Source organism: Vitis riparia, chromosome 18, assembly GCF_004353265.1.
Source record: "Vitis riparia cultivar Riparia Gloire de Montpellier isolate 1030 chromosome 18, EGFV_Vit.rip_1.0, whole genome shotgun sequence".
Taxonomy (NCBI): Eukaryota; Viridiplantae; Streptophyta; class Magnoliopsida; order Vitales; family Vitaceae; genus Vitis; species Vitis riparia.
In genome coordinates this window covers 12,476,524-12,504,000 of record NC_048448.1, presented here as the reverse complement: position 1 = coordinate 12,504,000, position 27,477 = coordinate 12,476,524, and the positions used below count along the sequence as shown (strand labels likewise).

General features: G+C 29.5%; 2 protein-coding genes and 1 long non-coding RNA gene across 4 annotated transcripts; 1 reads left to right on the top strand and 2 right to left on the bottom strand.

Annotated features, from left to right (window-relative positions):
- Positions 1–1,056: 1,056 nt before the first annotated feature.
- LOC117906139 lies at positions 1,057–24,679 on the top strand. Of its 2 annotated transcripts, XR_004649776.1 has the most exons (4): positions 1,057–1,573; positions 2,150–2,204; positions 3,648–3,786; positions 24,097–24,679. It is a non-coding gene; the product is annotated as an uncharacterized LOC117906139 (long non-coding RNA). The 2 variants fall into 2 exon arrangements; XR_004649777.1 differs by lacking the exon at positions 3,648–3,786.
- On the bottom strand, positions 7,770–10,069 carry LOC117906137. Its single transcript, XM_034819094.1, has 4 exons — positions 9,594–10,069; positions 8,637–8,717; positions 8,458–8,532; positions 7,770–8,327 (listed from the first exon to the last, which is right to left on the bottom strand). Exons 1-4 carry the CDS (start codon positions 9,957–9,959, stop codon positions 7,983–7,985), a joined length of 867 nt encoding a protein of 288 aa, XP_034674985.1. The 5' UTR covers positions 9,960–10,069; the 3' UTR covers positions 7,770–7,982.
- Positions 24,680–24,763: 84 nt separating the features above from the next.
- On the bottom strand, positions 24,764–27,104 carry LOC117906138. Its single transcript, XM_034819095.1, has 4 exons — positions 26,607–27,104; positions 25,663–25,725; positions 25,484–25,558; positions 24,764–25,353 (listed from the first exon to the last, which is right to left on the bottom strand). The coding sequence occupies exons 1-4, from the start codon at positions 26,970–26,972 to the stop codon at positions 25,009–25,011; spliced, it is 849 nt and encodes a 282-aa protein (XP_034674986.1). The 5' UTR covers positions 26,973–27,104; the 3' UTR covers positions 24,764–25,008.
- Positions 27,105–27,477: the final 373 nt, after the last annotated feature.

Genomic DNA, 27,477 nt, shown 5'->3' with positions numbered 1-27,477 from the left:
AACTCTGCTTTGCTGGCTCTCTGTCACCAAAACACTGCTTTTAGCCCAATATTTAAAAACAGTATAAAATCCTGTTTAAAAATTTAAATAGCTAAAATAATTTTCTCAGTGAAGAAACATTATACTTATTTGCAATATGAAAATCATTAGATCATTTTTTGTGTTTTAATTTTTTTAGAGTAAAAATAACAGAAAAATGCCTCAAATATATTTTAAAAATCTTTTTTTTTTAAATAAATTAAAATAATATTTTTAATCATAATTTTGAAAACATTTTTTTATTAAAAAAAACATAAAATTGAAATTTCCTAGCATTCTTATTTACCAAAACTTTACTCAAATTTTTTTACAAGGAGTTCAATCCGGAGGATACAGCATATGTGGGTATTAAGTACCATGTTGCTCCATGCTTCCCACTTTTTGGATGGTAAATCAGTTTTAAAATGCTGCAAGATGCTTCTAGAATTGCCTTAATTTGATATCGTTTAAAAGCCGGTTTGGTAATAATCCTAAGAATTAATTTTTATCTTTCTATCACTTGAAATTTTTTATTTTTCAAGTATTAAAAGATGTAAAAATGCTTCCTTAAAGTTACCACCAAATGGATTCTAAAAGTATGTTTGAGAGTGATTTTAAAAAATATTTTTAACATTTTTAACACTTAAATAATAAAAAATTTAAGTATTAAAAATATTAAAAACGCTTTCTAAAATAATTGTTAAATGAAATATAAATGTTTTCGATAAAAGTGTTTTTAAATGAATAACCTATTATAGATTTCAAATTTTGTTCTAATTTTATTTTTATATTAATTTTGAGTTTAATTTTAAATTCCGTGTTATTTTTTTTGTCCCTTCACCGTTTAATAGTTTTTATTATTTTGTATATTATTTTATTGTCTCCTCTCTCTTCCCACTCCCCAACCACCCCATCAACTTCTTCTCTCTTCTCTCCTCGCATACCCCCACCAACTTCTTCTCTCTTCTCTCCTCCCAAAACCCTCACCATCTGCCACCATCTCATCTCTCATTTTTTATTTTTTATTTTCCTTTCCCCCTTCCCCCTTCCCAAGACGAGCGGCCCCCACCCCCATGAGATGTTCCATTTTGAGCTTTACCCCTAAGAGTCTTCTCTCTCCCCCAACGGCGCACCGGCCACACACCCGTCATCTTCTCCCTTCCCTTTCTTTCCTCTCCATTTTCTTCTTTATGGGGCTTCTTCCAGGACGGCCGACGGCAGTGGCCGGCCCCCATCCCAACTCTTCATTTTTTTTATTTTTTTTTTCATTTTTTCTCCCTCCTCCCTCAACTCCCACACAGACCGTCGGGGAACCCTTCCTATTTTTCCTTTCCCATTTTTTTTTATGGGTTTTTGCTCCCTTCGAACACCCACTGCCACACACCCCCTCATTTTTCCTTCCTTCCATTTTTTTTTTTTCTTTTTCATTTCTTTTTATTTCTCGTTAAACCCATCTCCATATCCACGGTCGTTCAGTCACACCGACGAGCTACCGCCGTCGACGTCATTTTCGGCAGTCGGGGATTTCCTCCCCTTCCATCCTTTTTTTTCCACGGTCGGTTATTATTATTATATTACTATTTTTTTCTTTATTTATTTTTATTTAATTTTAATAATAATTGTTGTTGAAATTGAGTTTGTGTATTTATGTTTGAGCCTTATTAATATGAAATTTGGGCTAATTTATTATTGGTGAATTAATTTGGAATTTGTTAATTTGAGCTAAATTAGTTGATAATTTATATGTTATACTCATTTGAATTATTTAATTTGGATATGATGTAATATTGTAATATATTTTGGATATGAGTTTGAATATTAAAAATTTTTGTTTTGGATTTAGGTTTGCATGTTAAATTGGGTTTGAATGATGAGATATTAAATTTAGGACTAATGAGATTTATTTTAATTTATCATGTTTTAGGTTTGATTAATTAAGTTTATATTTTGACTATTAATTTGGAAACTTTAGGTTAAGATCTAAGATATGTGAGATATTTTTATTAGGTTATATTTGTTAATTTGGGCCCATTTTTAATTGTTGAAATTTATTGGACTTTAAAATTTGAATATTTGTTTACAATTTTGTACTCTGGATATTTACATTTGCGATATATTTGTTTTTGTATAGACTCATTCTCCAATCTTATTAGCTGAGTACGAATTGATGACACGTGGAACTTATTGTAAGTTTATTTTGGTATATATTTTATTTTTCACTTTTATTTGGTTTTATTTTTATTAGTTTTTATAAATATTTGTTTGTATATATTTATTGAGTGTGTACAGAATCAAACATCGAACAAACTAAAAATTTTGTTTAAATGAGAGGAAGAATTCAGTAAATGTGTTTTGATAAAACAATAATTTTAAAATATTATTTTTAATAAAAATTCAGAAAAATGCATTTAGAAAAATCCAGAAGAGTTGTTTTTAATAGAATTCGAAAAATTGTTTTTAATAACATCATCCAAAAATTTATTTATTTAATAAAAATTATCTAAAAATTGTTTTGTAAATAAAGTTGTCGCGAAAATTAATTTTTAATAAAATTGTTCAAAAACATTTTTTTAAAAAAATAAATTCTTTTTCCTTAATTAAAATGGGATTAAATGTGTGTTTTTTTTTTAGAAATAGATGATTTAAAATTTTGTTTTTCTTTTTAATTAAAATTTCTTTTGCAAATAAAGTTATATCATTTTAAATAATTTGTAAAAATCACTTTTTTTAAATGAAAATGAATCTAAATGCTTTTGTAAATAAAATGGTAAAAAATCATTATTTTCTAGTAAAAACAAGTAAAAATAATTTTGTGTCTAAATTGAAATTTTGTAATAAATTCTTTTGATACAATAGGTGTAAATAGTTTTTTTGAAAATTGAATACAAATAAAATTAAGAAAATAAATTGAAACTTTTTTTTTTTTTTAAATAAATAAATTAAAATCATTAATTTAAAATCATTCTTCATAAAATCATTTGAAATTTCTTGAAAACTATTTTTTTAATTTTATTTTTTTTAGTTCAATCAATCATTTTGCATAATTCTTCGTCATTTATTTTATATATTCTTGTAATTAAATTTCATAATTATTTTTGTATATATTAATTTTCACCATGACTTGTATATTGATTATTTTTCTTGGTATCTATAATTAATTAATTAATTAATTGTCACAATTTTCTCAATTCATTTAATAGAGGTCGTACGTATACGGGCTTAAAGGGGCGCGACGGCTCACCACCGTACCTTCCTAATAAGTAACTTGACCTCCGAACCCGACTTCGGTTTTTCATAGACCTGTTTTTTTCCTTTAGAAATCACATTTAGAGTTTTTCTTTCTTATTTTGTTTTTTTCCAAGTATTTTTCTAAAAATCAAATTTTCACCAAATAAAACAAAAAACGAGTTTCGTCATCGAGTGGGAACACATCAAGCGGGAACACATCAAGTAAAATCCAGAGTCCACACCTACCTAAATGTTTTTTCGTAAAACATTACAAATAATTTTTTTAATATTACAAGTAATTTTTCACATTTTTAGGAATGTTGTTGAGATTTCAGTCCACACCTATTTTTTCTTCAAAAACACTTGTATAGCCACCTTAATTGTCCCCTCATTCGCAATAGCTCATGGGCAAAGGATTGAATTTGTCCCGAAGCTTCCTCTGGTGATCGGAGATTTGGCCACGAGCATCGAGGTGCCAGCGACACCAAGTCTACTTGTTAAAAATATTTTTTTTAAAACACTGTCAAGAGGATTCTAAAGGTAATTTGGTTGTCTTGATATTGTTTCATATTTGAATTTAAATTTGTTGTCATCTTTTTTTAAATTTTTATGTTGTCTGTGTTAAAACGTACTAAAATATAATTAGGAGAAGTAATGTGTGGTTTTGCACTTTAAGAAGGAGGAAAGATATGTTTTATCATCATGATTAGGACCTCTTTGTCCACATATCATAATTCATATGCTTCGAAGAAAAAATATCGGTTTATGATTCGATCTCTAGAACATCGGATATTATTGAAAATTTATATATATATATATAAATGATTCAGGAAAACTAACTATTTATAATTTATAATTTTTATAAATAATAAAAAATAATATATATTAATATAGATATGATATAATAATGTTAAATAAGAAAAAATATATGTTAATATTAATATTACAAAATGGGTATAATTTTGATTTAGAGTGTGTTTGATAGTGATTTTATAAAACGTTTTTAGTCTTTTTAACACTTTAATAATAAAATTTTTAAAGTTTTAAAAATATTAAAAGCGTTTTTTAAAATTACTATCAAATATACTCTTATTCTACAATTCATCGTATAAAGAATAAATTATTTAAAAAAATTTATGTCTTATAGTTAAAATTTGTTATCATTTCTGCAAAGGAGTAAAATCAGTATGTATGTCAGCAACCTATACTACAGATATTTTGATGAAAATATTCGAAGTATATAGTATAGATATTTTGTTTTGTGATAATGTGCAGTTTTCCAAAACTGCACAACTGCAAGCTGAGAATTTTTGTTGCCGAATGAGAAGACCGTTAGCGATATTATTCAGCTTGGTTCTGAAGTTTTCTGATCTTGAGACTGGGCTAAGAATGCCATGTTCCAAGACAAATCCTCCACTATAAGTCTTCAAATGATAAAAATATGATTTCATCCTACAAAAATGATCCCATTTTTTAAACCACCAAAGACTGGCTTCTTTTTTTTTCTTTTCTTTTCTTTTTTAACAAAAACATTTCCCAAACAATCATTTTAATTATTAAATATATTATGATGATGAATACATTAGAATATATTTTTATTGAAATTTGTATTGACATTTACATTTTTGTTTATATTAGATTAAAATACCATGAGAGTTTGTTGTGGAATGGAATATATTTTTGTTGGAATTTGTATTGATATTTTACTTAAATTCATACCATGAGAGAGTTTGTTGTAGAATGAAATATATTTTTGTTAGAATTTGTATTGACTTTTATCTTTTTATTTATACTAATACCGTGTACCTAATTTATATAATATAATGATAAATATACAAAAATAAAATTGCATTTAAAAAACACATTGTGTAAATAGTTTATTATTAAATATATTGTTGTTTGAATGTTATTAATATATTATTAAAATTTATTAATGAAATCCATTAGTTAACTTTTATGTAAATGTCATTGTGAAATAAATAATATATTAAAAAGTTTTTTCATTTCTTAGTATTATTAATTTTGAAGCTTGACAATACCATTAATAATATATAAATCAAATTTTGAAACAACTATGGAGAAATACTTTAATAAAAAATCAGAATTCGAATCGCCAACTACTTTAAAAAGAAATAATAAAGATTTGAAACAAAGTTAGATTGAAATCAACTTAGAGGATCTTTTTGGGGACCCTAGGTTGATTTTGGATTATAATCCTAATGTCTGAGATAAAGTTCGAATAGCATACTTGCAAAAGGGTCCATGTTAGCATCAAAAATATAATTTCCCCTTTAAGATTTGGTGAAACATCACGACGATTCAATCCTGCTTGGTTTCCTAAATATGCTAATTGGTTGAAGTATAGCATAGCAAAAGATGCCGGCATTTTGTTTATGTTACTATCTTTTCAAACCAAATATTGGAGAACTAGCAAACAGTGATTCAATTGTTAGTGAAGGGTTCTCAAATTGGAAGAAGAAATAAAAGTTCAATATTTATGTTGGAGTCCTCTTTAATGCTTATAATCAAGCTTGGAGCAAATGTGAAGCCTTATTAAACCAAAGGCAACATATTGAAACAATTTTCTCCAAACAATCAAACCAAGTTCGAAGTGAATATTGAATTCATTTAAATGCATCTATTGATTGTGTTTGATTTCTTTTAAGACAAGAGATTGTATTTCATGGTCATGATGAATCTGAAGATTCTAGTAACCAATGAAACTTTTCTTGAACTTTTGAGATTTCTTGTTGATCACAATGAGGATTATTAAAACTGTTACTTTGAAAAATGGTCATGAAAAAGATATTGTTAGAGCTATTGCAATTGAAACTATAAATGTTATTATCATATATCTTGGAAATGCTTTTTTCTTTATTTCAGTTGATGAATCTCATGACCTCTTAGGAAATGAGCAAATGGTTATCGTATTGCATTATTGCGTTATGTGGATAAACAATGACATATAATTGAGTGTGTATGGAAGGTGTCACATGTTGGGAAATTATTAAAGTGGACCTATATGTGTTTTTTATTAATTGTGAATTATTAGCTTTCATTTTCATTTAACCCATTAAAATGACTAGATAAGTTTTTATTTATTTATTGGACTGACATCTCATTAAGTGTGGGCTTTAATGTGTATAGACCACTTGATTTGATTTTATTTTTATGATGGATTAAAAATAAAATAAAATAATATAAATACGTTGAGGTCCTCGATCTAAATAATCAAATATTTTACTCATATCCCGAGTGAACTAGGATTTTTTTTTTCTTTGGAGAAGAAAAGTTTAAACATGGAAGACTAACAAACCCCATTCCATTGTATCATAATGGATTCATGTACGCTTCCGATTTACTTTTCTTGATGATTTAACACGATCTAAATTTTGAGGTTGAAACATATGATCTAGATTTTAGGTTATAACACGATTTTGTTGTAGTTGAGCAATTAATATGAGATCTTGAATAGATTATAACATGAGATTTGATGTTTAAGTATTCCTACAAGTAGTTTGGGTAATCCCTACAAGTGGTAGCATAGACACATCATGTTGAATCATTGAGAAATAAATTTCTCAATTCTTTTCATAGATTTTTCTGATCATTAAGACATATATGTTTGTGGTTGTTTTTGGATCCAATTAACAGTTTATTGAACGTTAATTTTTTGTTTTCATAGATTTATATATATTCGTTTTTGCATTCCGGAAATTTTTTGTTTTATATATATATATATATTCGTTTGTTAGGTTCTGGAAAGTTTTGTTTTGTCTGACGGAAGCAGAGAGCAACATGAATGATTTAGTGTCAGAATACCAGCAATACCAGTATGCAACTGCCGAGGATGAGGGTATAAGGAGGGCGCTGAAGAGAATTGTGAGGCCTAAAAGCCTTAAAGCCTAAATAAGGTTTTGTGAGATGAGCACCTAAGCTTGCCCATTTGTCTGCTACTACTATATGTGGCTGTTATAGTTTCGGATTTATTTCCATTTTGCTTTCAGCTTGTTTGTATCATCATCTGGTTTGAATCTTTTGTGGGTTGTTTTCTATTCAGGCATCTGAATAAGGATTTCTCATTTTTACAACAATTGGGGTGTACAAGGGATGAGGTGGACCATTCTCACTTTGCTGGTATGTCATTGGGTTTTTAGTCGAAACCAGATGGAAATTGAAGGAAAAGTAGCTGCTTAATCTCACCAAATTTTCTATGCAATCATCAGTTTTCCACATCCATATTTAAATGATACGATATGGATGTCTATTTAAGTAAAAGCAGTCAATTCTTCAAACAACTTGGATTGTGCCCTTCTTATTTATAGCTTTCACGAGCTTGTTTGGTGAGGGACTCACTTGGCTAAGTCCATAAGGATCCCTTTTTCATATTCCATCCTCAACAGTCAACACTCATTGCCACTCTTCATTCACCGCTATGCTCAACTGCTATGGCTCCATGTCTTCTATATATAAGCAAGCACAGATGAAAATGCAGAGCAACATCAAAATTAATAATTGAATGGTAAAAGAAGTTTACAATTGTTGCATTGCGACAGTCACTGTACATTCAAGAATTTTAACATCAAAAAATTGATTTGTATCCTGCTTATTACTAAATTTGTTGAAGAGATGAAATATAACAACAAAGGTATATCTATTGTATCAGAGATTGAATCCATCATCAAAATTCCGGCAAAATAAAACTTCCATTGAAGAGAAGAACCAATTTTGAACCGCTAACCAAAAGAGAGGATAGAGGGACTTGAACCGCCTTTGGGTTTCTTCACTTTGTAAATTTGAAGCCTCTTCTTCCTGGCCTGAGCAGCTGCAGCCCTATTCAGTTGTGTGGTATCAGCATTCAGAGCAATACTGAGGTTGAGATCCAACGACGCAACTAGTTCCGGTCCAAGAGTCTCCTCCGGGGAGACGTTGAGATCAGGTATAACACGTGGGCCCATAGGGTTGGACACCAAAGCACTGGCTGGGGCAGAGTCGTGAAGGAGGAGTGGCAGTGGCTGTTGATGATAGTCTTGCTCTCTGCTCTCCACTCTGGCTTCGGCGATTGCCGTATCAAGATTCAACTGTAATCACCAAAATAAAATTCAAATTAGTTTAGACCCCACTTCAGAAAAGTTCAACAGGAGGAGAAAAAAAAACCTTAAAAAAAGTAGAAGAAAAAAAGAGTTTGGAGAAGGTTTTATTTCAAAGTACCTGTTGTTTTTTTGCCTTTAATTCTGAGCTGAGAGCTTTCAACTGCTTGTAGAACCGCTCGACATTCTCAATTTCCTGATTTAATTTTAAGCAAATATTAGAAACAATTTAAAGATAATGCCCTTTTTGGAAAAAAAAAAATTCAAGAAAAAAACAAACCCTCAGATTAACAAACTCACCGTCATTAGCGACTCCTTCTGATGAGTCAAATCCTCAACCATCTTCAACAAATTTTCATTCTTCTGGACATTTTCCTTCTTCTGGACAACAAGAAAAGTAGTCACAAAGATGTCAGATTTTTTTTTTTTTTTTTTTTTTATCTCTACTAAATCTAAAAATCAAAAGGGCCACCTATTCTCTCACTCGGGCATCAAGAAGCCTTTTCTGAAGTTGCCCTCCAAACGAGAGAATCCCTAAAAAGGCCCTATTTTCCTCTGCCACTCTCAATCCTTGCAGGTACTAATCTAATCATGTTATTATTTTTATTTTATTTTTTGCAACCCCCGTTTGATTCCCAAGAAAATCCATCCCACATTCGATTTCCGGGAAAATTCATCCTCGTTTGATTTCCGAGAAAATCCATGCAAAACCCCCAAGGAAAACCAAAAAAATTGTTTTTTTTTTCTCCCTGTGTTTTCTGGATCTGTTCTAGGGGTCTCTTTGCTTTTGTGCCATTGGATTTAAATTTCACGAACCCTAAATCCACGATTTTTGAGCCAGGTTGAAAAATACAACCTTTGCCTGCAAATTACCAAATAACATCTTATGTTTTTTATAAAAAAAATTGGACAGATTTTGTATCCTGTGCGCGGGCTGGACTGGTAGGAAATATCGGGAAATTCCCCGAAAAATCGGTAAAATACCGATAAATTCGGTGATATTTTGGAAAATTACCGAAATTTCCATCGGCCGATAATCGGTGACGAATATTTTGTCGGCCGATAAGCGGTATTTCGGATAAATATCGCCGAAATTTTTCGACATTTCAATCCTTGAATACAGGAACAGGACATGGGTACTTAATAAGACATAGTATTTCAAATATCAAGAACTGAAAACAAAAATCGGAAAATAAAAAAACGGAAACCACACAGTAAACGAATGATTTCGAAATCAGAAATATTTGTGAAAGATACCTTTTTAGATGAAACACTCTTCTTAGAGCGCTTAGACTTGCCATCAGTTTCGCTGGGGGAGAAGGAGAGAGGCGTGGCAGGGCTGGAAGGTTCCACCTTCGCTTGAGGATCATCATCGTCACAAGTCGGACCCACACAAGTCCCGGGAAGATGAGGCGACGACGATGAAGGAACAGAAGGCGGATATAAGTCAGGATCAATGGCAGATCTTCTCTTCCTAACGCCCCATGGGACTAAAAGACGATTGCGATTCTCAGCTTGGAAGATGATGAGGGGAATTTGGATCAGGATTTCAGAAACCTCCAATTCATTATCATCAAAGAAGCTCTCGAGAGAGTCGCAAGGACTGCAACTCTTTCTCTTCATTGTGGCTCCAAGGATTCGCAGATTGTGACTCAAAATCAACAAGAAACGATGAAGTCTGGACTGAAGAAGTAAAAAAGGGGAATGGATGAGAGAGAGAGAGAGAGAGAGAGCGGGAGCGCGAGAGAGAGAAAAGCGGAAGCAGGAGGTGAAATGGAATGCCTCAGTTTTTAAGATTAAGCGTCATTCAAAACACGCAGGAACAGCCGGAAAAACTGAAAAAGTGATTATATCTATTTTCTAAAAGATTTGCGAATATAATTTGTTATTTTTTTATTTTTTTTATTTTTGGAAGATTTGGTTTGGAGGGTATTTGAAGTTGATTATGTTTGAGAAATAGAAATAAAAATAGAATTAGAGTCCATCTAGGAATGTTAAGAGGATGAAGCCTCCTACTCAATTTCCTCTTTACTAAATTTTACCGTTAATTTTTTAAATAAATTTTCCTTTCCCTTTTTTGTTTATATATATATTTTCAGAAATTTTAATTATTAATTTTTCAGTTTTAAAAGTAAAAATAGAGTGACATCCTCTCCTTAAAGTTTAAGAGCAATCAAAATTCACATTACATACTTTCTTACTTTTATTTTTAAAAGGAAACAAATAATAATGTATTTTATTATGGAACAAAAACTTATTAAAAAGTTTGTAATTTTTATGTTATCTTTAGTTCAAAAGAAAAAAAAATGATTTTCTCATTTGATTATTATAAAAAAAATTCAAAGAAAATTAAATATAATTAAAATTAGTAAAATTTTTATATATTTTAAAATTATTTGATTTTTATATTTATAAGTTAAAACAATTAAAATAAGTTTCAAGTAACAAATAAAAATAATTTAACAATTTTAATTTTATTTTGTATTTCTTTTTTTTTACTTTTTTTTTTCTATTTTTCCCCTTGTATTTTCTCTCAAATTTTCCTAGAATCAAATATAACTTTAAATTATTTCCTAAAAGTATAAAAATTTAAATTTTTTTACTTCCTTGGATTTTATAATGTTAATATAAATTTTAAAAACTATAAAATAAGTACTTATTTTTACATAAAATATTAAAACTATAACTTGAATAAATTGAATCTAAGCAAAACCTAAAAATTATGATTAAAGAACTTTAGAATACTTTGTTGATAAAAATATATAATAAATGTGTACATATAATAAAAGACTTAAAACTCTTTTTTGTGTTAAAAAAAGTTAAATTTTATTTATTTTAAAATTCATTTTAAATGAAATATTATTATTATTATTATTTATTTCAATGACTATTTTTTTATCATTACCTATTTCAAAGGTGAATATAAATACTAAAAAATGAGTATAAATTATTTATTTCAAAACTTTTAGTATACTTCTTATAAATTTACCACATTTATTATTATATTTTTTATTTTAATTATATAATTTATTATAAATAATGAGTTATTTATATATAGATTTATGATTAAACAAAATTTAGCTTTATCCTAACTCTCAAATAAATAATGAAAACTATTTAGGATACGGTGGATTCTTGAAAAATACTAAGAAAAGAGAAAAAAAATATTAAGAAAATTTATTCTATTTTATTTAAATAATTTGAAAAATAAGATAGAAAATAAAAAAGAAATAAGGTATTATAAATGTTTTTAAATATTTTCCTGAAAAAAAAAAAGAAATAAGAAAGTTTTTTAAAAATATATTTATTTAAAATTTAACGTTATTTCTTTCAATGCTTTATTGGCTTTCTAATCCCTCCTCTTAGAAACGTTTTTAGTAACTAAATCTACTATATATTATTTAAAATGTATTATAATGATTGCAATTTTGCAACGGTAAGAAAGACTACTTTCAAGATTTCGCTCCCAGCTGGCCCTCGCTCTCTACCTCTCTTTTTCTGTCATCCATCCCCGTGTTCATTCTTCAGTTGAGAGGTTGCTGACATCCTTCTACAGATTCCTCACATAATCTTCGAATTTGAGTCTCGTCTTCCATTGACTTGGGGCTTTAGGAGGAAGAGATCGGCCATTGATCCAAGCTTGTCTTTGGCTCCTACATGTGCGAATGTTTCCAGTCCTACCACGCCGCTCTCCTTCTTCCCTAGCGAATCGGATGGGAAATGTAAGCGCACAAAGGTTTCATATAAAAAGGTATAGTTCATAACTCCTCTGGTTTTTTGATAGTTTACCTTTTTTTTATTTTTTCTTCTGGAATTTTTGGGAATTGGGATTTGAACAAATATAAAGAAGAAATAGTTAAAAAAAATTGATCATATCTGGAAAGGAGTAGAATCAGTAACCCTATATTACAGATATTTTGATGAAAATATTAAAAGTATAGTATTAGATATTTTGTTCCGTGATAATGTGCGGTTTTCCAAAACTGCACAACTGCAAGCTGAGAATTTTTGTTGCCAGATGAGAAGACCGTTAGCGATGGTTCTCAAGTTTTTTGAGGTGTTTTCTGATCTTGAGACTGGGCTAAGAATGCCATGTTCCAAGACAAATCCTCCACTATAAGTCTTCAAATGATAAAAATATGATTTCATCCTACAAAAATGATCCCATTTTTTAAACCACGAAAGAATGGCTTTTTTTTTTTTTTTTTCTTTTTTAACAACTAAAAAAAACATCCTAGTTTTTCAATAAATTTAAAAAAAACTCTTTTCCATCGGAAAAAAAATTTCAGAAGTGTTTTGGAGTTTACAAAATAGTTTTTTATTTTTACAAACAAAAGGATGTTTTTAAAAACTCGGAAATGGTTTCCAAACAATCATTTTAATTATTAAATCTCGTTTGATTTTAAAATTTTATATATAGGATGATATTACACACACACATATATATATATATAATCCTCATATAAAAACCCAAAGTTTAATGAATAAACAAAATATTTATTAGATACTTTTAAACTAATATTCCAGTCCAGACATGACCTCATACTTTATTTATATTAATATTGTTATGTTTATAATATTCATGCTCTATTAATATTATGGGTCTCTCAATATAACATCTTTAGTATTCAATAAAAAAAATATAAAATAAAATAAATTAAATTACTATTCAAACATTCAGTCAAAAAAAGTTTAGTTACATAATATTTCATCATCAATCAAGGTCATTTGCGAGTCTAAACGTTCTTTTTCTCTTTGAAAGCTTTTTCTTCTTCTCGTTTCATCCCAGCATCAACTCTTTGTTGTCAAATCAAAGTTAAACGTTTTAAAATCATTCATTCTTTGTCCTATTTTTCCTTACTCGTGTAATTTCATACCTTGTTCGCGTTTTTTTTGCTTATCTATTTCATTTTTTTCACATTTGAAAAGTTAAGTTGTTTTTTCAATATAAATATCTCTAACTTTGAAGATATCTAGTTTCCCCCAAATATGATTCTCAACCTCAATCAAACCTTGGACATCTTTTCGCCTTACCTTACAAGATTCTTCTTCAAGTTCTTCCCTAGAGTATTTTTCTACTTCAATTTCTTATTGATTGAAAGTATTAGGATGAACAAAGATACTAGTCACAATCTCCTCATCAATAGAGAATTGACACATACAAGTGGATATGCCCTTCGACTTTCCTTTTTCCCTTTCCCTTGCCCATCAAACCAAATCGGCTCTACTACCTTCAATCTTGAAAAATAGCTCATTTTTATTTTTTTAACACTTCTTTTTTTTTTCTTTTTTTTCGCCCAACCTCTAACCTTTTATTTAACCTTTGTAGTATTTGATTCTAACTTCAAAACCCCAAGTTGGAGTAGGATTAAAGTTTGCTTTTCACAAGCTTAAAAGTTTGAGAAAATGAAAATTGAAATCCTAAATGGATTATGACTAGCTTAATCCTCACAAACTAAAGATTCATAACTAAAGATCCATAAATCCAAGGACTCTTGCTATTGTTTGAAAGGAAACTCAATTTCACAAAGCTTCTAAAATCTAAATTTGATTTGATTTAATTTCTAAAATTAATTAAAATATTTTTTATTTTGAGTGATTAACTTAATTTTTATATTTAAGTAGTTGACTCTTATTAAACTTTTATGGTTATTAGAAGTTTTAATTTTAGAATGAATGTGAGAGTATTCAAAGGGTGAAATACGACATTTTTTTGTTCACAATTATATATATATATTTGGTAATTTTTTGTGTGTTTTCAATCCTATCCTTCCGGTCCAAGTTCATTTGGGCAACCTTATGTTAGCCTGTCCAAAGAAACTGGAGCCTCTTTCAAATTTATCAACTTAAGTCAACCTTATGTAGGCTTTTAGCCCAAGATTATACGGGCTTCATTGGGCTTGGACTCTCTGCCTTTCTTCTTGATTCCATCATGTTCCTAACATACACTTCAATGCACTTCTGCACTCTTTTAGCAAATATCATACTTAAAAACAGTATAAAATCCTGTTTAAAAATTCATATGCGAAAAATAATTTTCTCAATGAAAACATTATTGTTATCTGCAACATAAAAATTATCAATTCATATTTTTTGTTTTTTTAGACCAAAAATACATGAAAACACTCTAAATATATTTTAAAAAATTATCTCGTTTTCGGAATAAATTCTAAAAAAATATATATTTTTAATCTAAAATTTGACAAACACTTTTGTTTTATTATTTTTATATTAACATTTTTATTTTATCTTAAAATAAAGTAAAGATTCGAAATTCAGAGCCTTTCTCAAATTTATTTCCAATGGGGAGTTTGATGTGGAGGTCCTTGAGCTTCTTCTATTAGTATATTTGTTTGGGGTTATCCTTCCTATATGTTCTAAGATTATGTTTGATAAATCTCCTGTACATATCAATTGATTTTAGTGTCCTCTTATATGATTATGTTTGAATATTCAGTCGCATGTAGGAGGCGTTGTATGCTATTGGAATGATATGTTTTGCTACCTATTAACATCTTTTGCAACCTTCAACATTCTTTATCTTTTTTTGGTCTTTGATAATTTTTTTTCTTCTTGTTTTTTGGTAACATTAGATCTTTATTGTCAAATCAAAGCTAAATATTTCAAGTCCATCCTTACAGCCTTTAGGGTATGATATCGAATGTCATAAAAGGTTTGATCTACCCTCATAAAACACCAATTGGTTTTCAAATGAGATGGTCAAAACCCGATCCATTTGTTTTCTCAATATCAATATTTCTAATTTTCAAAATTTTTAAAGCATTCCAAATTCATCCTTACAACCTTTAGGGTGTGATGTCAAATGTTATAAAAGATTTGACCTACCCTCATAAAACATCAATTGGTTTTCAAATGAGATGATTAAAACATGATCCAGTTGTTTTCTTAATATCAATATCTCTAACTTTCAAAATCTTTAACTTCCCCTAATTAGGATTCTCAATCTCAATTAGACCTTGAATTCCTTTACACCTTACTTCAACTTCATAAAGTTATTCTTCGGATTCTTCTCCAAAATGTTCCACCTTCGTTGCAATTTCTTTTTATTTAAAAAGTACTAAGATGAGCACTATCAGGAATCTCCTCATTAGTGGAGAATTGAAACATACCATAATATTGTAAAACCAAAACATCTTTATAATCTCCAATCCTCCCACCTCGATTTTATATTTGCGAAATTAAAAAAGATTTAAAGAGAAAATGGGAGAAAAAAAAATATCTAAGACTTCTTATTATAAACTCTCACTCCAATAGGTATAACACAAAATAAAGTATAAATAGACCTAATGTAAGGAAATAAGAAAGGAAAAATGAAAATTAATAATAGTAAATTAATAGTCAACCGATTGACCCCCATCTCAACCGGTCGAACCCCAACGGCTAGTTTAACTTTTTTTTTTCTATAAAAAAGTTATAATCTTCATTGTTTCATGAGCTTAACCTTCCCAAACCTTTGTTTAATATATTTGAGTCTTGAAAGAGTGTTTTGAGTGCACAATTGTTCTAAAAGTTGCATATCTTTAGTGCACCATTCAATCCTAATTTTCTTATATCATTTGAGCTTTAAGTTTTTGTACTAAGATTTTGTGAGATCAATTATTTGTATATATTTGAGAGTAAGATTCTCAAGTGTGGGGTATCACTTGAGGGGTTATTCAAGAGTGAGATATCTCTTGAGGTTTGTAAAGGGTGCTTAGAGCCAAAAGTCCAAGAAGGTGAATTGGAACCATAATCTAATTGTATTGCTTGAAGACTTGGTTTGGAAGCCTTGAATTAGTAGAACCTCAAGGTTGAGATTGAAGGTAGAGGAGAGTGGATGTAGGCCGAGTTATGCCGAACCACTACAAAATCTTGTGTTTGCATTCTCTCTTCCCTACTCTTTTATATGCAAATTGTCTTATATTATTTTATTATATACTTGCATATATTTGCCTCTTACATTCACTTAGTTTAAAGAGACCATCACCCTTTTCAACCCCACCCTCTAGGGTTGGATTAACCTAATTTTTCTAACAATAATAATAATCGATAATAAATATTAATATCATGCAAATATGCATATTATAAATTTAGAATTGCATTGATATTTTTTTAACCTTTCAATCTATTGAAGGATACATGAATATAAGTTCAATCCGGAGGATACAACAGATGTGGGTATTAAGTACCATGTTGCTCCATGCTTCCCACTTTTTGGATGGTAAATTAGTTTGAGGTTTGTACTCTTCATTTAAAATGCTACAAGATGCTTCTAAAATTGCCTTAATTTGATATTGTTTAAAAGCCTATTTGGTAATAATCCTAAGAATTAATTTTTATCTTTCTATCACTTGAAAATTTTTATTTTTCAAGTATTAAAAGATGTAAAATCGCTTCCTTAAAGTTACCACCAAATGGATTCTAAAAGTATGTTTGAGAGTGATTTTAAAAAATGTTTTTAACATTTTTAACACTTAAATGATAAAAAAATTTAAGTATTAAAAATATTAAAAACGTTTTCTAAAATAATTGTTAAACGAACTACAAGTGTTTTCAATAAAAGTGTTTTTAAATGAATAACCTACTGTAGACCCTAAAATTTGTTCCAATTTTATTTTTACATTAATTTTGAGCCCAATTTTAAATCCCGATTATATGTGTTATTTTTTTTTGTCCACTCACCATTTAATAACTTTTATTATTTTGTATATTATTTTATTTTATTTTATCACTATTACTTTTATTTTATTATTATTATTACTATTATTATTTATTTTTATTTTTCTTTTTTCTCTTTCCTTTCTCCTCTCTCTTTCCCCCCCCCCCCCCCGATTTTTTTTCCCCTTCATTTCTTTTCCCTCATTTTTTCTCTCCCATCCTCCACTTTTCTTTTTTGACCTTTCTCCTAGCAGCATTTCCCAAGACGAGCGGCCCCCACTCCCATGAGCTGTTTTCCCCACATTTTCTCCATTCTGAGCTTTACCTCTAAGAGCCTTCTTTCTCCTCCATCGGCGCACCGACCACACACCCGTCATCTTCTCCATTCCCTTTCTTTTCCTCTCAATTTTCTTCTTTCTTCCAAGACGGCGGCAGTGGTTGGCTCCCCATCCCACCTCTTCAGTTTTATTTTTATTTTTTATTATATTTTTTTTTCATTTTTTCTCCCTCCTCCCTCAACTCCCACACAGACCGCCGGGGAACCCTTCCTAGATTTTTCCTTTCCCATTTTTTTTTCTAGGTTTTTGCTTTCTTCAAACACCCACTGCCACACGCCCCCTCATTTTTCCTTTTTTCCATTTTTTTTTCTTTTTCATTTCTTTTTATTTCCCATTAAACCCATCTCCATATCCACAGTCGTTCAGTCATCACCGGCAAGCTACCGCCGCCGACGTCATTTTCGGCAGTCAGGGATTTTCTTCCCTTCCACATTTTTTTTTTCAACAGTCAATTACTACTACTATTTCTTTTATTTAATTTTAATAATAATTGTTGTTAAAATTGGGCTCGTGTATTTATATTTATTTGTGGGTCTTATATTTGAGCCTTATTAATTAGTATGAGATTGATGTTAATTTGTTGTTGGTAAATTAATATGAAATTTGGGTTAATTTGTTATTAGAGAATTAATATGAAATTTGGGCTAATTTATTGTTGGTGACTTAATTTGGAATTTGTTAATTTGGGCTAAATTAGTTGATAATTTATATGGTTATACTCATTTGAATTATTTAATTTGGATATGATGTAATATTGTAGTATATTTTGGATGTGGATTTGAATATTAAATTGGATTGATTTTGGTTATGGATTTAGGTTTGCATGTTAAATTGTGCTTGAATGATGAGATATTAAATTTAAGTCTAATGAGATTTATTTTAATTTATCATGTTTTAGGTTTGATTAATTGAGTTTATATTTCGGTTATTAATTTGGAAACTTTAGGTTAGGACCTAAGATATGTGATATATTTTTGTTGAGTTATATTTGTTAATTTGAATCTATTTTTAATTGCTGAAATTTATTGGACTAATGTGAAATTTGAATATTTGTTTAGGATTTTGTACATCTTTGGATATTTACATTTACGCTATTATTGTTTTTGCATAGACTCATTCTGTAATCTTGTTAGCTGAGTACGAATTGATGACACGTGGAGCTTATTGTAAGTTTATTTTGGTACATATTTTATTTTTCACTTTTATTTGATTTTATTTTTATTAGTTTTTTAAAATATTTGTTCGTATATATTTATTGAGTGTGTACAGTATCAAACATCGAACAAACTAGAAATTTTGTTTAAATGAGAGGAAAAATTCGGTAAATGTGTTTTGATAAAACTATAATTTTAAAATATTATTTTTAATAAAAAAAGTTTTTTTATTTATAAAAATTTAGAAAAATGCATTTAGAAAAATCTAGAAGAGTTGTTTTTAATAGAATTCGAAAAATAGTTTTTCATAACATCATCCAAAAATTTATTTGTTTAATAAAAATTATCCAAAAATTATTTTGTAAATAAAGTTGTCCCAAAAATTAATTTTTAATAAAATTGTTCAAAAATAATTTTTTTTAAATAAATTCTTTTTCCTTAATTAAAATAGGATTAAAGGTGTGTGTTTTTTTTAAAAATAGAGGATTCAAATATTTTTTTTTCTTTTTAATTAAAATTTATTTTGCAAATAAAGTTATGTCATTTTAAATAATTTGTAAAAATCACTTTTTTTTTTTAAATGAAAATGAATCTAAATGTTTTTGTAAATAAAATTGTAAAAATTCATTCATTATTTTCTAGTAAAAGCAAGTAAAAATAATTTTTGTGCCCAAATTAAAATTTTGTAATAAATTTTTTTGATACAATAGGTGTAAATGTTTTTTTTTTTTTTTGAAAATTGAATACAAATGAAATTGAGGAAATAAATTGTAACTTTTTTTTTGTAAATAAATAAATTAAAATCATTAATTCAAAATCATTCTTCATAAAATCATTTGGAATTTCTTGAAAACTATTTTTTTAATTTTATTTTTTTTAGTTCAATAAATCATTTTGCATAATTCCTCGTCATTTATTTTGTATATTCTTGTAATTAGATTTCATCATTATTTTTGTGTATATTAATTTTCATCATGCTTGTACATTGATTATTTTTTTCGGTATCCATAATTAATTAATTAATTGTCATAATTTCCTCAATTCGTTTAGTAGAGGTCGTACGTATACAGACTTAGAGGAGTGTTACGGTTCACCACCGTACCTTCTTAATAAGTAACTTGACTTTCGAACCCGACTTCGATTTTTCATAGATTTGTTTTTTTCCTTTAAGAGTCACACTTAAGGTTTTTATTTCTTATTTTGATTTTCTCTTAAAAAATAAAACAAAAATAAGTGGTGACTCCAAATCTTTTTCTAAAAATCAAATTTTCATCAAATAAAACAAAAAACGAGTTTTGTCATCGAGTGGGAACGCATCAAGTAAAATGTGGGTTCCACACCTACCTAAATGTTTTTTTGTAAAACATTACAAGTAATTTTTTTTAATATTACAAGAAATTTTTCACATTTTTAGAAATGTTGTTGAGATTTCAATCCACACCTATTTTTTCTTCAAAAACACTTGTATGGCCACGAGCATCGAGGTGCCAACGACACCAAGTCCACTTGTTAAAAATATTTTTTTTAAAAACACTATTAAGAGGATTCAAAAGGTAATTTGGTTGTCTTGATATTGTTTCATATTTGAATTTAAATTTTTTGTCATCTTTTTTAAAATTTGTTGTCATCATTTTTAAAATTTTTATGTTTTCTGTGTTAAAACGTACTAAAATATAATTAGGAGAAGTAATGTGTGGTTTTGCGCTTTGAGAAGGAGGAAAGATATGTTCCATCATCATGATTAGGACCTCTTTGTCCACGTATCATAATTCATATGCTTCGAAGAAAATATCGGTTTATGATTCGATCTCTAGAACATCGGATATTATTGAAAATTTATATATATATATATATATATATATATATATATATATATATATATATATATATAAATGATTCAGGAAAACTAATTATTTAAAATATGTAATTTTTATAAATAATGAAAAATAATATATATTAAATTGAGTTTTTAAAAAAGTTAATATAAATATGATATAATAATGTTAAATAAGAAAAAATATATGTTAATATTAATATTATAAAATGGGTATAATTTTGATTTAAAGTGTGTTTGATAGTGATTTTATAAAACGTTTTTAGTCTTTTTAACACTTTAATAATAAAATTTTTAAAGTATTAAAAATATTAAAAACGTTTTCTAAAATCATTATCAAACATACTTTTATTCTACAATCCATCATAAAGCTTAATATGAAGAATAAATTATATAAAAAAATTTATGTCTTATAGTTACAAATTTTTATCATATCTGCAAAGGAGTAAAATCAGTATGTATGTCAGCAACCTATATTACAGATATTTTGATGAAAATATTCGAAGTATAGTAAAGATATTTTGTTCCGTGATGATGTGCGGTTTTCCAAAACTGCACAACTGCAAGCTGAGAATTTTTGTTGCCAGATGAGAAGACCGTTAGCGATATTATTCAGCTTGGTTCTCAAGTTTTTGAGGTGTTCCTAGACAAATCCTCCACTATAAGTCTTCAAATGATAAAAATATGATTTCATCCTACAAAAATGATCCCATTTTTTAAACCACGAAAGAATGGCTTCTTTTTTTCTTTTTTAACAAAAATATTTCCCAAAAAATATGATCTAAAAAACATCCTAGTTTTAAAATAAATTTTTAAAAAACTATTTTATATCGGAAAAAAAATGTAAGAAGTGTTTTGGAGTTTACAAAATAGTTTTTTATTTTTTAGAACAAAAGCCTGTTTTTAAAAACACCAAAACATTTCCCTAAATATATTATGATGATGAATACGTTAGAATATATTTTTATTGAAATTTGTATTGACATTTACATTTTTGTTTATATTAGATTAAAATGCCATGAGAGTTTGCTGTGGAATGGAATATATTTTTGTTGGAATTTGTATTGATATTTTACTTAAATTAATACAATGAGAGTTTGTTGTAGAATGAAATATATTTTTGTTAGAATTTGTATTGACTTTTACCTTTTTATTTATATTAATATTATGTACTTAATTTATATAATTTTTATACAATATAATGATAAATATACAAAAATAAAATTGCATTTAAAAAACACATTGTGTAAATAGTTTATTATTAAATATATTGTTGTTTGAATGTTATTAATATATTATTAAATTTTATTAATGAAATCCATTAGTTAACTTTTATGTAAATGTCATTGTGAAATAAATAATATATTAAAAAGTTTTTTATTTCTTAGTATTATTAATTTTGAAGCTTAACAATATCATTAATAATATATAAATCAAATTTTGAAACAGCTATGAAGAAATACTTTAATAGAAAATCAAAATTCGAATCACCAACTATTTTAAAAATAAATAATAAAGATTTGAAATAAAGTTATATTGAAATCAACTCAAAGGATCTTTTTGCAGACCCTAGGTTGATTTTGGATTATAATCCTAGTGTTTGAGATAAAATTCAAAAAGCATACTTGCAAAAGGGTCCATGTTAGCATCAAAAATATAATTTCCCCTTTAAGATTTGGTGAAACATCACGACGATTCAATACTGCTTGGTTTACTGAATATGCTAATTGATTGAAGTATAGCATAGCAAAAGATGCTGCATTTTGTTTATGTTGCTATCTTTTCAAACCAAATATTGGAGAACTAGTAGGATTCATTTGTTAGTGAAGGGTTCTCAAATTGGAAGAAGAAAGAAAAGTTCAATATTTATGTTGGAGTCCCCTTTAATGCTCATAGTCAAGCTTGGAGCAAATGTGAAGCCTTATTAAACCAAAGACAACATATTGAAACAATTTTCTCCAAACAATCAAGCCAAGTTCGAAGTGAATATTGAATTCATTTAAATGCATCTATTGATTGTGTTTGATTTCTTTTAAGACAAGGGATTGCATTTCATGGTCATGATGAATCTGAAGATTCAAGTAACCAATGAAACTTTCTTGAACTTTTGAGATTTCTTGTTGATCACAATGAGGATTATTAAAATTGTTACTTTGAAAAATGGTCATGAAAAAAATATTGTTAGAGCTACTAATTGAAACCATAAATGTGATTATCATATATGTTGGAAATGCTTTTTTCTTTATTTTAGTCGATGAATCTCATGACCTCTTAGGAAATGAGCTAATGTAGGGATGGCAACGGGGCGGGTTTTTTCGGGTACCCGCCCCGCCCCGCCCCTAATGGGACGGGGTTAAAATTTATTAAACGGGTTTGGGACGGGTTTGGGATTTTTTTTTTTAAAACCCGGGCCGGGTTCGGGGCGGGTTCGGGTATTGCCCCACCCCGCCCCGCCCCGCCCCGTTTACATATAAAATTATTTTTAAAATTTAATTTAATTTAATTTTAAAATTAATTTAATTTAAAATTTAATTTTAATATTTTTAATATATAAATAATAATAAATTTTTTTAAAAAATAAGTTATAAAAAATATAATAATTTTATTATTTATAAAATATATTTATTTTAATGTAATTTAAAATTTTTAAAGTAAAAAAAAAAAAAAAAAAAAAAAAAAAAAAAAAAAAAAAAAGCTAAGCGGGGCGGGGCGGGGCGGGGCGGGTATGGGAAATTCCCATACCCGCCCCGCCCCGTTTATTTTTTTTAATGGGACGGGGATGGGAATTGATTTTGCTAAACGGGGCGGGGTTGGGATAGGGGCGACCCGTCCCGAACCCGCCCCGTTGCCATTCCTAAGCTAATGGTTATCGTATTGTGTTATGTGGATAAACAATGACATGTAATTGTGCGTGTATGGGAGGTGTCACATGTTGGGAAATTATTAAAATGGGCCCACATATGTTTTTATTAATTTTAAATTATTAGCTTTTATTTTCGTTTAGCCCATTAAAATGATTAGATAAGTTTTTATTTATTTATTGGACGGACATCTCATTATGTGTGGGCTTTAATGTGTATAGACCACTTGATTTTATTTTATTTTTATGATGGATTAAAAACAAAATAATATAATATATTATAATATAAATACGTTGAGGTCCTCAATCTAAATAATCAAATATTTTACTCATATCACATCATTGAGTAAAATAGGTTTTTCTTTTTTCTTTGGAGAAGAAAAGTTTAAACATGAAAAACTAAAAAACCCTATTCCACTGTATCATAGTGGATTCATGTACGCTTCCGATTTACTTTTCTTGATGATTTAACATGATCTAAATTTTGAGGTTGAAACATATGATCTAGATTTTGGGTTATAACATGATTTTGTTGTAGTTGAGCTATTAATATGAGATCTTGAATAGATTATAACATGAGATTTGATGTTTAAGTATTCCTACAAGTAGTTTGGGTAATCCCTACAAGTGGTAGCATAGACACATCATGTTGAATAATTGAGAAATAAATTTCTCAATTCTTTTCATAGATTTTTCTATTCATTAAGACATATATGTTTGTGGTTGTTTTTGGATCCAATTAACAGTTTATGAATGTTAATTTTTTGTTTTCATAGATTTATATATGTTCGTTTTTGCATTCCGGAAATTTTTTGCTTTATATATATATATATATTCGTTTGTTAGGTTCTGGAAAGTTTTGTTTTTTCTGACGGAAGCAGAGAGCAACATGAATGATATTGTGTCAAAATACCAGCAATACCAGGTTGCAACTGCCGAGGATGAGGGTATGAGGAGGGCGCTGAAGAGAATTGTGAGGCCTAAAAGCCTTAAGCCTAAATAAGGTTTTGTGAGATGAGCACCTAAGCTTGCCCATTTGTCTGCTACTACTATATGTGGCTGTTATAGTTTCAGATTTATTTCCATTTTGCTTTCAGCTTGTTTGTATCATCATCTGGTTTGAATCTTTTGTGGGTTGTGTTCTATTCAGGCATCTGAATAAGGATTTCTCATTTTTACAACAATTGGGGTGTACAAGGGATGAGGTGGACCATTCTCCGTTATATTTGGGATCTCACTTTGCTGGTATGTCATTGGGTTTTTAGTCGCAACCAGATGGAAATTGAAGGAAAAGTAGCTGTTTAATCTCACCACATTTTCTATGCAATCATCAGTTTTCCACATCCATGTTTAAATGATACGATCTGGATGTCTATTTAAGTAAAAAGCAGTCAATTCCTTAAACAACTTGGATTGTGCCCTTCTTATTTATAGCTTTCACGAGCTTGTTTGGTGAGGGACTCACTTGGCTAAGTCCATAAGGATCCCTTTTTCATGTTCCATCCTCAACAGTCAACACTCATTGCCACTCTTCATTCACCGCTATGCTCAACTACTGGCTCCATGTGTTCACAGATGAAATAGCAGAGCAACACCAAAATTAATAATTGAATGGTAAAAGAAGTTTACAATTGTTGCATTGCGACAGTCACTGTACATTCAAGAATTATAACATCAAAAAATTGATTTGTACCCTGCTTATTACTAAATTTGTTGAAGAGATGAAATATGACAACAAAGGTATATCTATGGTATCAGAGATTGGATCCATCATAAAAATTCCAAGAAAATAAAACTTCCATTGAAGAGATGAACCAATTTTGAACCGCTAACCAAAAGAGAGGATAGAGGGACTTGAACCGCCTTTGGGTTTCTTCACTTTGTAAATTTGAAGCCTCTTCTTCCTGGCCTGAGCAGCTGCAGCCCTATTCAGTTGTGTGGTATCAGCGTTCAGAGCAATACTGAGGTTGAGATCCAACGACGCAACTAGTTCCGGTCCAAGAGTCTCCTCCGGGGAGACGTTAAGATCAGGTATAACACGTGGGCCCATAGGGTTGGCCACCAAAGCACTGGCTGGGGCAGAGTCGTGAAGGAGGAGTGGCAGTGGCTGTTGATGATAGTCTTGCTCTCTGCTCTCCACTCTGGCTTCGGCGATTGCCGTATCAAGATTCAACTGTAATCACCAAAATAAAATTCAAATTAGTTTAGACCCCACTTCAGAAAAGTTCAACAGGAGGAGAAAAAAAAACCTTAAAAAAAGTAGAAGAAAAAAAGAGTTTGAAGAAGGTTTTATTTCAAAGTACCTGTTGTTTTTTTGCCTTTAATTCTGAGTTGAGAGCTTTCAACTGCTTGTAGAACCGCTCGACATTCTCAATTTCCTGATTTAATTTTAAGCAAATATTAGAAACAATTTAAAGATAATGCCCTTTTTTGGAAAAGAAAAATTCAAGAAAAAAACAAACCCTCAGATTAACAAACTCACCGTCATTAGCGACTCCTTCTGATGAGTCAAATCCTCAACCATCTTCAACAAATTTTCCTTCTTCTGGACAACAAGAAAGTAGTCACAAAGATGTCAGATTTTTTTTTTTTTTTATCTCTACTAAATCTAAAAATCAAAAGGGCCACCTATTCTCTCACTCGGGCATCAAGAAGCCTTTTCTGAAGTTGCCCTCCAGACGAGAGAATCCCTAAAAAGGCCCTATTTTCCTCTGCCACTCTCAATCCTCAGGTACTAATCTAATCATGTTATTATTTTTATTTTATTTTTGCAACCCCCGTTTGATTCCCAAGAAAATCCATCCCACATTCGATTTCCTGGAAAATTCATCCTTTCCGAGAAAATCCATGCAAAACCCCCAAGGAAAACCAAAAAAATTGCTTTTTTTTTTTGCTCCCTGTGTTTTCTGGATCTGTTCTAGGGGTCTCTTTGCTTTTGTACCATTGGATTTAAATTTCACGAACCCTAAATCCACGATTTTTGAGCCAGGCTGAAAAACACAACCTTTGCCTGCAAATCATGATAAGATTACCAAATAACATCTTATGTTTTTTTTTAAAAAAAAAATGGACAGATTTTGTATCCTGTGCGCGGGCTGGACTGGTAGGAAATATCGGGAAATTCCCCGAAAAATCGGTAAAAATACCGATAAATTCGGTGATATTTTCGAAAATTACCGAAATTTCCGTCGACCGATAATCGGTGACGAATATTGTGTCGAAGCCGGCCGATAAGCGGTATTTCGGATAAATATCGCCGAAATTTTTCGACATTTCAATCCTTGAATACAGGAACAGGACATGGGTACTTAATAAGACCCTAGTATTTCAAATATCAAGAACTGAAAACAAAAATCGGAAAATAAAAAAACGGAAACCACACAGTAAACGAATGATTTCGAAATCAGAAATATGTGTGAAAGATACCTTTTTAGATGAAACACACTTCTTAGAGCGCTTAGACTTGCCATCAGTTTCGCTGGGGGAGAAGGAGAGAGGCGTGGCAGGGCTGGAAGGTTCGACCTTCGCTTGAGGATCATCATCGTCACAAGTCGGACCCACACAAGTCCCGGGAAGATGAGGCGACGACGATGAAGGAACAGAAGGCTGATATAAGTCAGGATCAATGGCAGATCTTCTCTTCCTAACGCCCCATGGGACTAAAAGACGATTGCGATTCTCAGCTTGGAAGATGATGAGGGGAATTTGGATCAGGATTTCAGAAACCTCCAATTCATTATCATCAAAGAAGCTCTCGAGAGAGTCGCAAGGACTGCAACTCTTTCTCTTCATTGTGGCTCCAAGGATTCACAGATTGTGACTCAAAATCAACAAGAAACGATGAAGTCTGGACTGAAGAAGTAAAAAAGGGGAATGGATGAGAGAGAGAGAGAGAGAGAGCGGGAGCGCGAGAGAGAGAGAAAAGCGGAAGCAGGAGGTGAAATGGAATGTCTCAGTTTTTAAGATTAAGCGTCATTCAAAACACGCAGGAACAGCTGGAAAAACTGAAAAAGTGATTATATCTATTTTCTAAAAGATTTGCGAATATAATTTGTTTTTATTTATTTATTATTTTTTGGAAGATTTGGTTTGGAGGGTATTTGAAGTTGATTGTGTTTGAGAAATAGAAATAGAAATAGAATTAGAGACAATCTAGGAATGTTAAGAGGATGAAGTCTCCTACTCAATTTCCTCTACTAAATTTTTGTTTATATATATATTTTCAGAAGTTTTAATCACTAATTTTTCAGCTTTAAAAGTAGCATCCTCTCCTTAAAGTCCAATAGCAATCAAAATT

Excerpts from the sequence above, each read along its gene's own strand:
- LOC117906137 (XM_034819094.1), bottom strand. The coding sequence starts at position 9,959 with ATGAAGAGAAAGAGTTGCAGTCCTTGCGACTCTCTCGAGAGCTTCTTT. Across the intron at positions 8,718-9,593 it reads AGAGTGTTTCATCTAAAAAG|AAGAAGGAAAATGTCCAGAA; the intron begins GTATCTTTCACA and ends CTTGTTGTCCAG. Across the intron at positions 8,328-8,457 it reads TAAAGGCAAAAAAACAACAG|TTGAATCTTGATACGGCAAT; the intron begins GTACTTTGAAAT and ends TGGTGATTACAG.
- LOC117906138 (XM_034819095.1), bottom strand. The coding sequence starts at position 26,972 with ATGAAGAGAAAGAGTTGCAGTCCTTGCGACTCTCTCGAGAGCTTCTTT. Across the intron at positions 25,559-25,662 it reads AGAAGGAGTCGCTAATGACG|GAAATTGAGAATGTCGAGCG; the intron begins GTGAGTTTGTTA and ends AAATTAAATCAG. Across the intron at positions 25,354-25,483 it reads TAAAGGCAAAAAAACAACAG|TTGAATCTTGATACGGCAAT; the intron begins GTACTTTGAAAT and ends TGGTGATTACAG.